Raw genomic sequence first — 16,165 nt, forward strand, 5'->3', positions numbered from 1 at the left:
CTGCCAGTAGAAAATTACCTGTTAGACACTGTTTTTTTCGCATGTTGGAGTAATTTTATTGACTTGAATAAGGTTGCTTCTAATTTATGCTGGTAAGAAAACTCAAAACTGGGCTCAATATGGAGATTTTGATTAGACAGGGAAGAAGGAGTAACAAAAAAGCTTGAACATATTTTCCAAATGAGGGTAAGATGGTTTATGATGACTCGTGTTATTAGCTTTCTGGTAAGGCTTTCAGCAGCTGTAGTAACTTGAAAGAAAAGCAATTATTCTGGTAACAGTGTAGAGAACATGTAGAGACACTCTACTATATATTTGCAATAATTTCTCACTGTCGAATGTTGTTGAGTAGTCCAGTGCAATAGCATAAACCTGATACTTTGTGGTGTTTTGGTTCAGTGCCCATTATATGTCACATAATATAAAAAATATAGTGTTCTTCAGTGCATGCACTGTATTTTTAACAAAATGTCCTTCACACATGACACTGTTCCTGATTAAGCCTTGCTCAATGTGTTTGGGGAAAAAGTGTCTGATTAGTTGAGTAAGATGCATTTATCTCAAAGAGCTGATGTTTCAACTGAATTGTTCCTTCAGGCTTGGTGTCTTGTGGATTGTGATGAGGAGCTTTTGGTCTCCTTCATTTTGCTGTGATTGTGAATACGAGCTTACCTCATCTTGTGTCATGTCAAAGCCAGGGCACATGCTGGAGCATCAGTATCTTTCTCAGATGTTTAAAAATGTTCCTTTTTCCTTCAGCTATTCATCCTTTCATCCATTATTACTACATCCTTTTCTTCGGTATTTTCTTCGGTATTCAGGCTGGGTTCTCTCTTCCCCTACATCTAAAGTGTTGCTTGAGAGTTTGCCGAACTGAAGAGCTCTGGTCACCAACCATCAGTTTTAGGCCTGCTTAACGAAGCTGGGATTTTATTGATAGGGGACAATGAGGATGTACTAGCTACAAATTCGGGTCAGTTGATGGCTGCAGTCCAGATAGATTTCTCCATAAACCTATATTTGGCATTGAGAACTATGTGTTTCCAGGCTTCTCCTTTATTGTTTCCCTGTGTTCCCCTCTGGACACATCAGCTGGTGTATGAGTCACGTTCAGAGAGTGGTGACTGCCATTTCAGGAATTCAGGGCAGCATCCTTTGAGATCCATTCCTTGCCTGAGCAGTTGAGGATGCAGTTTTGGACTTTGGTAAGAAGATGAATGAACACATGCTGAACTATGAAGTGATAAATGTATGGGTGTGTGTTTAATGCAGTCTCTCTCTGCCACGTGGAGAGAACAGTGTTATTTAGTCTGATCATATAAAGGCATGCCATCATATGCTTTATGAAAGCCAGTACAAGCTCATAAAAAAGCTGGTGGTCTGCAGCTCCTGCTGTCTTCCCTCACAGTGGCGTTGGCCATTGCACTGCACTTCAGCTCTACTCCATGCTACTTACATACAGCTGAAGTTATGGGGCAGCACAACAGTCCATAAAACGTTCCCCTGTGCATCAGAGCTGTGTTAATCATATGATGCTGGAGTGGGGAGACAAGGAGTGATAGGATGACAGCAGTATTCCTATTTCTTATCACTTCATTTACACCAAGTCAGAGTGTGTGTCTGTTGGAAGTGCTTGTTTGCAAGCACTAAGGTTAAGATACAATTTCTCAATTACAATGCAGTCTGCAATGCTGTGTGCATGTCAGTTGTTTTCCAAAACAGGTTCTGTCCCCTTGCCCAGTTTCTTTAAACTGCATCTGCTCATATTCTTACTATGGTTTATACATTCCTAATCCAGATTGCTACTGGAATAGCTTTCTGTGGGTGCTTTTCTGTTTTGAAAAACATTTGGAGAACATTTTTTTTCTCTGAAAAGTAGCATATTTGCATGCCAGCAGTTTCTGCCTTTTGGAAATTCCACTTGCAAAATGCAGGTCACAGTGTAGCTATTGCTACACTGTGCTTTACTGTCCTCCAGAAAGAGGGGAAAAAAGCCCTCTGTCTCTTAGTGCACAACTCAGGAGAAATTTAAGTGAAAGAAGCCATTAAAACCCCTTTCTGAGTTAATTTAGCACACAAGCAATGAAGTCCTAATTCAGAGCCCATTGATGTTCGTGAAAAGACTTCCACTGACTTCAGCTCATACCCCAGTTGAAGCTGGAGCAAACAGGGAAAGTTTTAAAAGAGCATTATGTAATACTTAGCAGATATTTTAAGTGGGTTTGTATTCTGTTGTCTGCAGAGAAAGTTAACCTCATTTTGAAAACTCAGGAGAGAACTGACATGCTTTTCTCCTCCCTTTTCAGAAAACGACTTAAAACTGTTTCATTCTTCATTCAGGACACACCATCCAGTCTGTTCCGGGGATCTTAAAGCCAGAATAGTATGTGATTGTGTAATAGAAGGCTTGTCTTGAGTTTGAGGAAGACTTTTGTTTGGAGTAAGAGCTGCCTGATTGAGGCTATTATCAGCAGAAACGCTATTCCATCCTCCACTAGGATAGAAGGGTACAGGCCGAGCTACTGATCTGTGCTTTTTCCCCAGACTTAGAGATGTTGAGGAACTAATTTAACAAAATATCTTCGAATGTCACTTGGGGAGAGCTGCACGCTGTTGGAAACACCATTATTGTACTGTTATCTCTGTAGGCCTGAGTTGAAAGATCTTTGTAAAAAAGCTTGTAAAAAAGCCTTACATAACTACACAGAGAAGGAAAAAGTTACTTTGAGATTTTTCATTGTGAGTCCTGCTTGTGGCTGGCATAGAAGGGACTGTCCTCAAAGTGGTAGAACAGTGCTATGTGTGATTCTGATCAAAATATCCATAGACAGCAACCTGCTAATAGGGCTGAGTTTAAGAAGCATATTTGGATTAAATGACACCTGCATTTAAAGTGATGTTGGTCCCCCTCCTAAACTCCTGTGTGAGTTTCGTAGAGGGCAAAGTGCTACCTGAATATGCTGCCAGGCCACAGAATGTGCCAAATCTTCTTCAAAAAAAATCTCTCCTGCCAGCAAAATTTGCTAGAATAAGGTTTTATGCTTCATTGAAAGCCATCACAGCTGTTGATACCTGCTGAAGTTATTTCTTCAGTAAGTTTTCTGCTCATCCTGCCCTGGTGCTCTAAAAATGTATGTGCCCAAAACGTATGTGCCCAATAATAACCACAATAAGGCCAATTTTTTTCTGCCTTCAATTTCAAAAATAGTCCCATTCAGAACCTGTTATACTACCTTAGCAGTGTGCTCTTCCAGAAGGGGAACTAGAGGGCCTTCAAAGATGCATTTCATCTTTCTGAGGGAAGATGAAGTAAAAGCCATGTATTATTCTAGTGATGGATCATTCACTGGGTTTTTGAGGAACCTCATAACAGAAGCATTGCCTTCAAGGTCCATGTGATGAGTAAAATAGGACCCCTAGCTGAAATGTGTTATGAGGATTTTTACAGCATTATTAGCATCTTAATTCTAGAGTAAAAGCAGGATTGATCAAAATCTGAGCTGTTTGGCACTGAACCTTCCCCGGCTGTCAGAAACATGATCCTAGTTCCTGTTCACCTTATCTGCTTCCTCCTTGTGAATGTTGAAGGAGGGAGGACCCTGAGCACTGCCATTCCAGCTTGCAGCACTGCGTATGAGAAGATTAGTTGTCATTTTCCACAATCAAAGCCTTGAAATACTAGGCTCATTCCCATCTTCTGAATTCTCACATATGAAGGCCTTTCCTGCTGTGGTGGCTCCAATACACGGTATGAATGACTGAGGATTACACACCTGCCTAAAAAGGGATTTGAGTGGTGAGAAAATCTGAGAACATGGACATTACAAAGCACAGAACTAGAAGGTCACTTGGACTTAAGAGAAGACAGTTGCAGCTTGCTGTCCCCTTGCTGTGTAGGTTTTATGGATATTGTGGTACCTGAACTGCCACTGCATACTGTCCTTTCATGTCTTTTGCAGAAGTATTATAGAATCATAGAATGTTTAGAGTTGGAAAGGATCTCAAGATCATCTAATTCCAATCCCCCTGCCATGGGCAGGGATGCCTCACACTAAACCATGGCACCCAAGGCTTCGTCCAGCCGAGCCTTGAACACTGCCAGGGATGGAGCATTCACAACTTCCCTGGGCAACCCATTCCAGTGCCTCACCACCCTAACAGTAAAGAACTTCTTCCTTATATCCAATCTAAACTTCCCCTGTTTAAGTTTGAACCCATTACCCCTTGTCCTGTCACTACAGTCCCTAATGAAGAGTCCCTCCCCAGCATCCTTTTAGGCCCCTTTCAGATACTGGAAGGCTGCTATGAGGTCTCCACGCAGCCTTCTCTTCTCCAGGCTGAACAGCCCCAACTTTCTCAGCCTATCTTCATACGGGAGGTGCTCCAGTCCCCTGATCATCCTTGTGGCCCTTCTCTGGACTTGTTCCAACAGTTCCATGTCTTTTTTATGTTGAGGACACCAGAACCGCACACAATACTCCAGGTGAGGTCTCACGAGAGCAGAGTGTTGCTTGAGATCAGCATATTTCTTTGTCATCCCTGTAAAGAAGTCTGAACAACTGATGTTTGTGAGAGACAGTCATCCTGTTATACTTCCAGGATGTACTGTTTTCTTTCCTGGGTATGTTCTGGACTCAGGGTTTTGGCACCAGAGGAATCATGAGTTCCTTCCGCCAGAAATACTCCTTTTCTTGTCTGTAAAAAACAGCAGATGTTGCCTGTGCGAGTGCTCCAGGTAGGCAGTGTGTTTGCCTGCCCAGGCAGCTGCTGGCGGAAGTGTGTAACACTTGAGGAATCTCGGTTCCATGTCCCTGTGGTGGTGCTCAGAGGCGTGCAGCATTTGAAATGCTGACTGTTCTCTTACCAGGCACCCATTCTTTTGTTTTCATCATCTTGACCTCACCTTTTTCTTCTCCCTAACCCTGAAGCTTCCAGCTCGTCCGGAAGGGCCTTTCTTCTGTTAGCATGAATTACTATGCAAATGTTTCTTGCATATGCTGCATATGTGGCATCTATCCAAGGTACAGAAAACAACACTTGATATTTCAGAAGAGCTCAAGCAAACTTAATTCTCAGCTGATTTCCTTTGCTGTGCTCTTGTTATACTTCAAAATGTCTGAGAGACCCTGTGAGTTACACACGAAGTACAGCATGGAAATACTGTCATAAATTACCCCAAAGCAATAATTTATCCCTTATCATAGCGTCAGAACTATGTTCCATGACTCAACATGCTAAATGGCTTGATTATAAGTAAATAAATCCTAACCTTCCTCTTGATATGGTTTTATTTTCACTGTACATCCATATCTCTTTTATTCCTTTCCATTCCATATCCGTTTTTCCTGTACCATTGTAACAATTGTAGCATTTAACACTGCTCTGCAAGACTGCAAAACTTTGCTGCCATCCATTAGATTATAAAAGAGCAGTATTTGTTGTATGTTTTCTGCTTGCAGTCAAGGACATTTCCAGCTGTTACAGGGGACGCAGGCACTGGAGTCAGAAGCTGTAGTTGTTTCTGAGATGTCTTTCAGGCGCTGTTAAGACTTCTGAAGTCAATTTTTTTTCAGGTTACAAGTGTGCACTGAGGGGTTCTCTATAGTTTTCATTTGTTTTAGCTGAAGCATAGTATAGTATGCAGAGTGTGTATCTGAGCGCAGATAAAATGTTTAAAATACATGCGTCAGTGACGATAAATACCAAATTCCATCCATGGCCAGTTACTTGAATTTCATGTGGCTGATTTCTAACTCAAGGAATATACTTTGTGGTGCAATCAATGGTCCCTGTTAGACCATTGAATTACTATGGTTCTGTTCGTTACCTTTCAGCTATTGCTGTGATGCAGATACATATTCATATCAAATAACTGAGTGATTCAGCTGACAGGTAAAATAAGTTCCAGTACACTGAACAATGCATTGTAATGCAGTCTGGGTAGGCTTAGCACAGAATTGTCCTTCAACATGTATCGTATATTAGTTTGGAGTGTGAATAAGGAAACATGTGGCAACTATGAAATCTGTATTGATGAACTTCTACAGCAAGACTTTAGCTGTATAATGTTATGATGTGCTTGCATTTTATGTGTTTCTATAAATAATATTACAACTCGGTCTACTGGGGATGTAGTATTAGCTGCTTTGTATGATTACAAGGACATGCTTGAAGTTATCTGGCTTTCTTGTTATTTTATTAATGTCGATTTTTTGTTTTGTTCATTCCTGCTTTTCACATTTCTCAGAAGTCAGTCTACAGGAAAATTTAGAATGGACAGTTAAGTCCTTCTGAGCTAATGCCTACCCAAAACTGTCTTACACGTTTGATAAATAGATATTGCATGTACATATATATATACACACACATATATGTACATATTTCCACACATATAAATTGGAAAGAGAAAAAACAATTTTGCTTAAGGTTTAAGAAAAAAAATAAACTACTGCTGTTTGTGCTGGAGCCAGTCAGGAAAGACTTTCAACTAAATAGGAAATTTTGGGCAGGCAGAGGCTGGGATTTAACAACAGCTGTTTGTGATCAGTGCCAGTAGAAATCACTTGTTTTCACCCAGCTGAAAAGAAGAGGCTGGTAAAAGGGATTCCAGGAATAGGTACAGTCTTTCACACAGAGTTTAAATATATCAAATCTACATATTGTAAGATGGTGCCATTTACGATGTGACATATTTGTCATTTCTAATGAGATTTTCCAGAAATCAGGCATAGAAGAAAATTAGAGTTGATATTTGTTTTATAAAAGAATTGAGGAAATCGAAGTGCCAGCTATAATTCAGACCCCTTAGAAAATACACAGGAATTTTCAGTGCTGGGCTTCTGGCTCAAAACCTGACTGACTTCATCAGCTAACATCTTTATGGTCAAACTGAGTGGATAATGTTGGAAGGAATAAATGCCATTGTTGGTCAGATCCAGTATCCCCTATCTCAGTGTCCATCCATGGCAGTAGCAGATGCTGCTTAGGCAGAGCCCAGAACCCTGTCCTCTCTCTATGATCCAATCCTCTTGGGCTCCCCAGCATCCAGAATTGCTGCATTAGGAAGATTACTTCCCTGCCTAATTCTTTTAGTATCCATTGAGTATCTGTCTCATTGTTATGAAACAAGTTTTTCAGAACAAGTTTTTTTACAAACCAGAACATAATTACTGGCAGCCTCAATGGTGCCAAAAGCACCAAAGCCTAACTTGGCATGGCTTCAGTTGTGTATCTTCTGCCTTCCACAGAGACTGTAAGCCATCCTACTATAGTGTGCATGCAGTAGTAGCTACACATCCTCTATTTCACCAGTGACACATCAGACACATTAGATGAATTATACCTGTTGCTCTCCAGTCATTATTACAGAAGCTCAGGATGGCTGCCAGATGTATTTGTCTACATAGTAGATGACCAAAGTTAGGCGAGATCAGTTCCCACTCACGATGCTAGATGTAAATATCTACACTGGAAAAAGTTGGTCTGAAAGCTGGATGAATTGCCCTCTTCACTAATGGTTCTGATTTTATGAAACTGGTGTTGCTGATGCCTGCATGAAGGCGTTCTATTTGCAAAGTGTTTCACTATATTGGCACTTTTAACAAACATGAAAGTCACTTAAAGCCTTTTTGAAAAGGTAAAATAAAGTTTTGCTGTTTTGAATCCCTGAAGGTGAACATTGCCAAATAGTTCAAAAGCATTTTTCTTCCTGTTGTTACTAGCATTTATGGCCTGTGCAATAAAGATTTATAATTACGGCAAAGATTCAAGGGAGGCTGGAGAAAAACCCTCACCTTGTTATGCCTTTGTGAAGTTACTTTTCTAACTTGTGTAAAAAGAAGCTGTTTTATTTAAAAGCTTCTCTTTCTCTCTTTTTTTTTCTTTATTCACATTCTTTAAAAGCTTTTCTGTAATGTAATTTTAAAAATGAATGTGGTTTTATTCAAATAAAAGTTTACTTTTAATGGCTTTTATGCTTCATATGATAGAGCACCTTCATTTACTTAGTTATGCACAGGCAGCCAGCAGTGTTATGAACTGTTCCTTTATTACTAAGCAGTATGCAGATCTCTGGCATCTTCCATAAAGGAAAGGGTGTTCGTTTTTAAACTCTTTATTTGACATGATCATAAAGCACGGGTACGAGCCCATTATTTTATGACATGCTCAAGTATGATTAATAATTTTAACTATGCTGGTTCCCCCTCAAGATCAATAATATAGAATTTTTCCAGTCACTATTTGAATGGATTTTAATTGAAATTGATTCCCTATAAAATAATAAATTGAAGTGTAATAACAATGAGCTTGTGGTCCTTGACATTAAGGAGTTCTGAACTCTAACAAAATTCTGAACAGTTTTCAAAAACTACCTGGTTTTCTCCTATGCAGTGGAAGTACTCTATGTTTTTTATGTCAGTGCCCAGTGCAGCAGATGATGGCATCAGTACAGCAGCTTTAATTTACAACACGGAAATGGGGCAGGGAATTGCTGTGTTGTTTTTAAAGAAGTATTTTCTATTTCTATTTTCTATATTCTATTCACCTTATCCATATTGTTGGAAAAGTAGTTGGTTTACATACATTTGGCTTTTACAGTGACTTCCACCAGAAGATAACCTGCTTAGAAGAGAGCCAGACTCATGAATGTGCACATCATATTATATCCAGACATCCTGGTATAAAACTCTGACTTGGCATACTCAACTATACAGGAGGGCTGGAGCTGTCATCCTCAGGAACTGTAGGGGTAGGCAAGGTGGAGACTTTAGTAAGTGAACAAAAAGGCATGTCAAGGTTCTTCAAGGTTGAGCGCAGTCTGAAGGCATATACATTGACATGGTTTTAGAGTCCTCTCCACTAGAAGCAGTATTCAGATCTTCCCAGTCAGTTCATCTGGGATACCCAGCTACCAAGCTCATCAGCTGACATTTGATGGTGTGAGATGGAGTTGAAGTAACTCCAACACCTCAGCATTGAAACAAGTAATTTTGTCATGTTCCTTTATTTTTCACTGAGACCAGTTGGGAAGCTTATTGTCTGACGTGAGCTGGCAGACTCTGAAGTTCAGTTCTTGGGGTTTTTTTGTGTTGAGAGACCACTGTTGTGTAGGACTTTCAAGAGCTGGCTTTTGAGAGAAAAGCCTGAAAGAAACAAAGGTCTTGCACAGCAGAAACAGGAGGTTCTTACTGATTATGCCTTTGTTCAGGCAGCAGTACTGCAAAGCTGCTGTAGTTAAAATTTACTCTCCAAAGTCCTCTAAGCCATATTGTTTTTTTTCTCTTTCCTCTTTGGTATATGTCAGAGGTAGAGATGGAGAAGGAATGGTTATCACATTTCCTTCTTTCTTTAAAATGTTAGGTCATTCCAGTTGTCTTGAGAAGTAGGAAAGACATCTTTCTTGAGAGGAAAGACATCTTTCTTACTGTATTTCTTTTGGTCTTCCTTTAAGAACTCCTGAGTAACTGAGGATTGTTGTTAAAGTTGGGCCAAGAGATTAATATTTCCTGCTCTAGTTTTCTTTTGTTGATTTTCCTTTAGCCTGAGTGTTTAGAGGACTTGCTGGACTGCAGTGGTCTGGTGAGGAATTTCTTTAGCTTGTTCCAGAGTGTAACTATGTGGAACATTTTTCAGCCGTTCCTTGTGTTTTTCTGTCATAAGGTGCCAAGATTGTCCAGCCGTATTTAAAGAACCTTGGATGCCAGAAGTAGCAAACAGCATCATCTTAGACAATGGACTGGCTTTTAGAAGTGTCATGTAAATAAGGATGCAGAAAGACCTTTGAAAATTTCATATGCTGTACACTCCCATGGTGTCATAATTCTTGTCCAAATTTTAAAGACTTTGAAGCAAATAAACTGTATTTCAGATGGAAGGGAGAGGAAAGAGGGAGGGAGGGACGGTCCTACCTTTGAAGCTCCACTGAGAAATCAGTTGTCACATGCCTAGTTTCTGAATGGATCTTTCTCTAGACTCAAGAATTGCTTTAATGTGTCCAGCAGTGCAGCTGGCATCCATTCTGTTACAGCTGTTGACTGTGACACTAACCACTGATATTGTTGACTTTTGTAGATCTCTACTTAAACCTGGAGCATGGTTTTTTGAGGGTCATAGAAAAGCAGCCAGCCCTTACAGCCCATCAAGGTAATGAATGTCTTTTTGCTGGGGTGTATCTTCATAAAATGAGACATCTATGAGCTTTTTTTGTCTTTTTCTAGAATTGTTTCCTTTAGGTATATAGGCTTTTTCAGCTATCATCATGAAAACCATGGTTTATTTTCTTCTAATCCTAATAAGCTCTGAGAGAATTATTATTTACTGATATTCGCTTGCTAGAATTGTTTGTTGATGAATTTTCTTTCTCCCTTCTTACATATCAGCTGCTGTGATAAGCATTAGAATGTGTGACCATTGCTTTTTGAGCAACTTATGTTTTCCTTTATTATACCGTTACTGCTATTCTTGGAATTTCTTTGGTTCCCTCTGGTAATGGGAATATCACTGCGGGAATTTTATTGTACTTCTACATGGCTTAGCTGATCACATGATAATTCTGGTATGAGCATATATGTTTTAACTGATTCCGTCAGTGTTTCCTCTTGATTCGGATGATCAGAACCGAGGTTATTTAGGTAAGGAATGTAAACCTGGAACGAGAAGAGAGGAACCCTTTTATCAAGGATGTTTCTAGGAATTTGGAGCACCTAAACTAGTGCGAAACTAGAAACATCTTTGAGTTTCTGCTGCTTATAATTAATTTGCCTATAGTCTTTGCGGAAGTCTTTAGCTGACTTAAAACTTGATCCATTATCTTCATGTACACATTCTGTATCAATTCTAGCCCAGTGAGAGAACAGCAAGAGTAGCTACTCTACTACGAAGAATGTGAATTTATGTCTACCACCAGCTACATGTTGCTTTTATCCCAATTATCTCCTTTTGAAAATCTGAGAGCTCAACTTTGCTCTTGGTTCTGTGAGGGCAACTGAAGGAGTAACGCTCCATTGATTTCAGTGAAATGTGAAACTAGTTAAAATGTGAACAGGATCAACCCCATTTTTCCTCTACGGCATGAGACTATAAAGCCCATTCAAATCAATGAAGGGTACCAATGACTTTGCTGACCTTTGAATCAAATCCATAAACCTTTTTAGTAACTTAATTAAAACCACAAATACAGAAACATAAGTATTCTGTTCTTTAACCCAACATGGGTCTTTCTAAAATTGAAAATATGATCCCTGACCACTTTTATTGTATCAAAAATACAATTTTGATATTTTATTCTTGTTAGAACTTTTTTCTTCACTATAGAAAACCTATATTTCACTTGGTCTCAAAATCTCTTTTGGCGATATGCACTGCCTGTGTTATTTGCAATCCTAATTTCATAATCACTGTTGAAAATTAAAGGAAAAAAACTTGCTTTTATCTTTCATTGTTGTTTATTCATGCTCTCTACTAAAATGGCATAATCAAAGATAAAAATAAGTATACTGTCTTTTAGGTTGAGCAGTTTGAAGTGTCTTTGATGCATTTTATGTTAGCCAGCTACAAGTTAGGTGTTTGGTCAAACTCATTGCTCGCATTCCTCAAATAATCAATGAAGAACGACAGCCACCTCCAGAGATAGTCTGTGCCCTTCTAAAACAGATGCCCATGATAGGAGCAATGCATTGCCATCTGGATGTTCCTTCCTCTGTCAGCTGGAGGACTTGCCATCTAGTTTGGGATAGCTAATATTAAATGAGGGAAAAGCAGGCAGTCGCTTTTCCTACCATTTGCTTCTGGGCATGAAGTGTATAGCAAGTTATGTTACCCATTTTTAATTTGACACCAGCCTTCCACTGCCTTAGTATATTAATTTTATAGTCTTTATCTGTACCTGTTAGCAAAATTTGGTTATGCAATGCTCTTAAATTGCTTTTCTTGCTACAATTGATAGCATCATCTTTCATATTCTGTTACTTTCTGTGAACATCTTTTTGATTGCTCAATGGCAATAGAATTAAAGCACCAACCAAAAAGGCTGAAATTAATGAGTTACAAGTTTCAGTTAAGGGGTTTTGGGGTTGTTTTCTTACATGTAATTTAAATGGTCCTTTAGTCTGAAGCCAACAAGGACTCATTTTATATATTGTCTTGGGGGATATGGTTATAGGTTACCTGTGCTTTGGCAGTTTTTCTCAGACAGGCATACTTGAGTAACTGCACTTAGACAGATCCTAGTCCTCTGCGTTCTTCCTTTCATCTGGATGTGGTTGAACCTGATACAAATATTAAACCGTTGTTGTTACTATTATTATTGTTGTTATTTTCTGATTGTAGCTTTTGTTGCCTCTGTGAGCTGAGTCCAGGCTCATACAGGAAGGCCAGGGCCGTGCTGAGAGTCCCAGATGAAATGCTCATTGGGAACTGAACTTTTGCTTTATAGTTCAAAAAACTTAATGAAAACTTATTCCCTTTCATATAATTCATTAGTACAGGCAATGAAGGTGTAAGTCTCTTGAAAACCCAGGACTGCATAATTTCAATCAAATAGAAAATCTGGTCAAACCTATCAAAAAAATGATCTGAAATAATCACACAGAAGAGCAACTGAAAAGAAAAGCTTCTTCATATGTCTTTTGTCTGGGCTTTCTGTGACTCCCTTAAAGCTCTGTTGCATTCTCGTGCAGCGTGTTCATTTTATTGAATACTAAAGCCTTTTACCATCTGCCAAAAGGTTTTATTTTGGGGTTTCCTCTTATGTGGGAGGGTGGTTTCCTCCTTCCCTTCGTGCTAGATTCATTGCTATCTTTAGGACTCAGAGCCTACTGGAGACCTTCCTGTCTCCTTTTTATTACAGTCTCCTCCTTCCTTGCTGTGAGTTCCTGCTCCTGGGGCAAAGAAGAGAATAAGAGCTGAAGCTGCCTTTTCAAGCTGCCTGGCTGATGCAGATGGATTTTGTTTTCAGCACAGGATTGCAGTTCCTGGAGTGCAGGGCTGGGTGTGCTCAGCAGCAGCACTCCCTAGGGAGGGTGTTTTTAGGAACAACTCCTGTGTGAGGGTACATGTAACTGCCCCACACTTTGGCTAGAGTACACGGGGATTCTGGAAAAGGGCACTGCAACCTGTGATAATTACTCTAAAAGCAGTTTATTCCTCTCTATTTGTTAGTCTTTTACCTCAGCACATTAATCCAACCTGTTCTGTCACTGTTAAGACACCTATAGGCATAGCTCTTTAGTTTCTTCCTATTACAGGGACTTTTAGATGTTTATTTTTTCTATGAACATATCGATTTCCTATCTTTGCCTTTCTTGTGCTGTAGAGAAAAAGAAGTGAAATTGGAGGTGTTATATTTGCAGAGGAATAGAGTTACATCTTTTTTCTCACTGAAGGCACACAAAGTAGATGCTAGTTGGGGGTTTTCAGCATAACTCTCAAGACCTCATAGCAGCCTTCCAGTATCTAAAGGAGGGCTATAGGGATGCTGGGGAGAGACACTTCATTAGGGACTGTAGTGATAGGACAAGGGGTAACGGGTTAAAACTTAAAAAGGGTAAGTTTAGATTAAATGTAAGGAAGAAGTTCTTTACTGTTAGGGTGGTGAGGCACTGGAATGGGTTGCCCAGGGGAGTTGTGAATGCTCCATCCCTGGCGGTGTTCAAGGCCAGGTTGGACAGAGCCTTGGGTGGCATGTTTGTGTCCCTGCCCATGGCAGGGCGGTTGGAACTTGATGATCTTAAGGTCCTTTCCAACCCTAACTATTCTGTGATTCTGTGATTCTATGATGCAGGGATAGCTGCAGTGGGATGTGAGTATCCAGGTGCTGAGCCATGAGCTCAAAGTTCAGGAGAGCTTTGCTCCTGAAATGGTCCATATCAGCCGCATTATAGACCTCACACTAAAATCACCTCACACTAAACAATGTCACCCAAGGCCTCGTTCAACCTGGCCTTGAACGCTGCAAGGGATGGAGCATTCACAACCTCCCTGGGCAACCTATTCCAGTGCCTCACCACCCTAACAGTAAAGAATTTCTTCCTTATATCCAGTCTAAATTTCCCCTGTTTAAGTTTGAACCCATTACCCCTTGTCCTGTCACTACAGTCCCTAATGAAGAGTCCCTACCCAGCATCCCTATAGGCCCCCTTTCAGATACTGGAAGGCTGCTGTGAGGTCTCCACGGAGCCTTCTCTTCTCCAGGCTGAACAGCCCCAACTTCCTCAGCTTGTCTTCATACAGGAGGTGCTCCAGTCCCCTGATCATCCTTGTGGCCCTCCTCTGGACTTGTTCCAACAGTTCCATGTCCATTTTGTGTTGAGGACACCAGAACTGCACACAGTACTCCAGGTGAGGACTCACGAGAGCAGAGTAGAGGGGCAGGATCACCTCCTTTGACCTGCTGGTCACGCTCCTTCCGATGCAGCCTAGGATACGGTTTGCTTTCTGGGCTGCAAGTGCACACTGAAGCTGGCTCATGTTCATTTTCTCATTGACCAACACCCCCAAGTCCTTCTCCGCAGGGCTGCTCTGAATCTCTTCTCTGCCCAACCTGTAGCTGTGCCTGGGATTGCTCCGACCCAAGTGTAGGACCTTGCACTTGGCATGGTTAAACTTCATGAGGTTGGCATCAGCCCACCTCACAAGCATGTTGAGGTCCCTCTGGATGGCATTCCTTCCCTCCAGGGTATCAACCGAACCACACAGCTTGGTGTCATCGTCAAACTTGCTGAGGGCACACTCAATCCCACTGTCCATGTCAGCGACGAAGATGTTAAACAAGACTGGTCCCAACACCGATCCCTGAGGGACACCACTCGTTACTGGTCTCCAGCCGGACATTGAGCCATTGACCACAACTCTTTGTGTGCGGCCATCCAGCCAGTTCTTTATCCACCGAGTGGTCCATCCATCAAATTGATGTCTCTCCAATTTAGAGACAAGGATGTCGTGTGGGACAGTGTCGAACGCTTTACACAAGTCCAGGTAGATGACATCAACTGCTCTACCCCTGTCCATCAGTTCTGTAGCCCCATCATAGAAGGCCACCAAATTGGTCAGGCAGGATTTCCCTTAGTGAAGCCATGCTGGCTGTCACCAAGCACCTTGTTGTTTTTCATGTGCCTTAGCATGCCTTCCAGGAGAATCTGCTCCAAGATTTTGCCAGGCACAGAGGTGAGACTGACTGGTCTGTAATTCCCTGCGTCATCCACTTTCCCCTTCTTGAAAATGGGGGTTATGTCTCTGCTGAGTGCATTTCTGTCTTTGCTTGTTTGATTTTTTTTTAATCACTGGCATTACACTAACCAGCATGTCAGGTAGTAATAGGAATGTAATATTATTTTATCTGTGATTAGCTCATCTCTTGGGCTCTGAGATGTTCTAATCCCCATCCTTCTATCATCACCCAGCTCTCCTCGAAGCTTTGTCCTTCAGTTTACTTACTCGCCCTCTGTAATTGAGAACTTTATTGTTGGTCACCATGGAAAATTGTCAGTGCTTGAAAATAAATGATCCATCTTCCAGCCCTTCAGTGCATCTAGTTTTTATGACTATAGAAATCTAATGAAACGTTGAAATGGGATTGAGGAGGATGAGGGTGTCCCAGGGTGTTACCTAAATGTCTGATCTACAGATGAAAGGGGATGCTGGGATTTCTGTTCAGGAAAGTGCCAGTAAAACTGCCTGTTCCTTAGCACCGGCTATTTTAATGACACTGAATTCCAAAGTCCATGTACAGCTTTGCACAGAGGTCAGTGGTGCCCATTTTTAACAGCAGAATGGTGCAACATAACACAGCAGCCTGAGATGCCATTCTCCAGAAAAATAAGAGGGCTGTGTGAAAAAATGTCAAGCAGGAGACACACATATCTCCTCATTTAGAAAGCAAGGCATTGTACTTCAGATTAAACACAGTTTTCCATGTTCTCTCTGTCACACAGATGCACACACATGCACACGCTAACTGGATAAAAATGTAATCAGTAAATTAAGGATATGATTAAAAATTAAGCAGCCACTGCAGAAATTATCAATAGTAAGTGCTTATTAACTCACATAGAAGAGCATGCTGGTGTGATAGCTTCAAATTGGTTGCTGAAACCCGATATGGAGCAAATAAGGCCAGCTTTTCAAAAGGGTATTTCTGGGTTTCAGTGATCAGACCCACAGCTCCCAT

At 40.8% G+C, this 16,165-nt stretch overlaps 1 protein-coding gene across 6 annotated transcripts in view; it reads left to right on the plus strand.

The window, feature by feature from the left end:
* SAMD12 (sterile alpha motif domain containing 12) overlaps nucleotides 1–16,165 on the plus strand; it is a 170,085-nt gene that overhangs the window by 81,994 nt on the left and 71,926 nt on the right. For 4 of the 6 annotated variants that reach the window (XM_062627126.1, XM_062627127.1, XM_062627129.1 and 1 more), the window contains one exon: nucleotides 10,072–10,143. The exons of 1 other annotated variant lie outside the window; for it this stretch is intronic. In XM_062627126.1, coding sequence (XP_062483110.1) covers nucleotides 10,072–10,143 — 72 coding nt within the window. Of the gene's footprint in view, nucleotides 1–10,071; nucleotides 10,144–10,615; nucleotides 11,373–16,165 lie in introns of those variants that run through there. One more of the 6 variants, XM_062627130.1, reaches the window with a different exon arrangement.

The sequence above is a fragment of the Pezoporus occidentalis genome, unplaced genomic scaffold, assembly GCF_034315485.1.
Source record: "Pezoporus occidentalis ecotype Australia unplaced genomic scaffold, CSIRO_AGI_Poc_V1 ctg3, whole genome shotgun sequence".
NCBI lineage: Eukaryota > Metazoa > Chordata > Aves > Psittaciformes > Psittacidae > Pezoporus > Pezoporus occidentalis.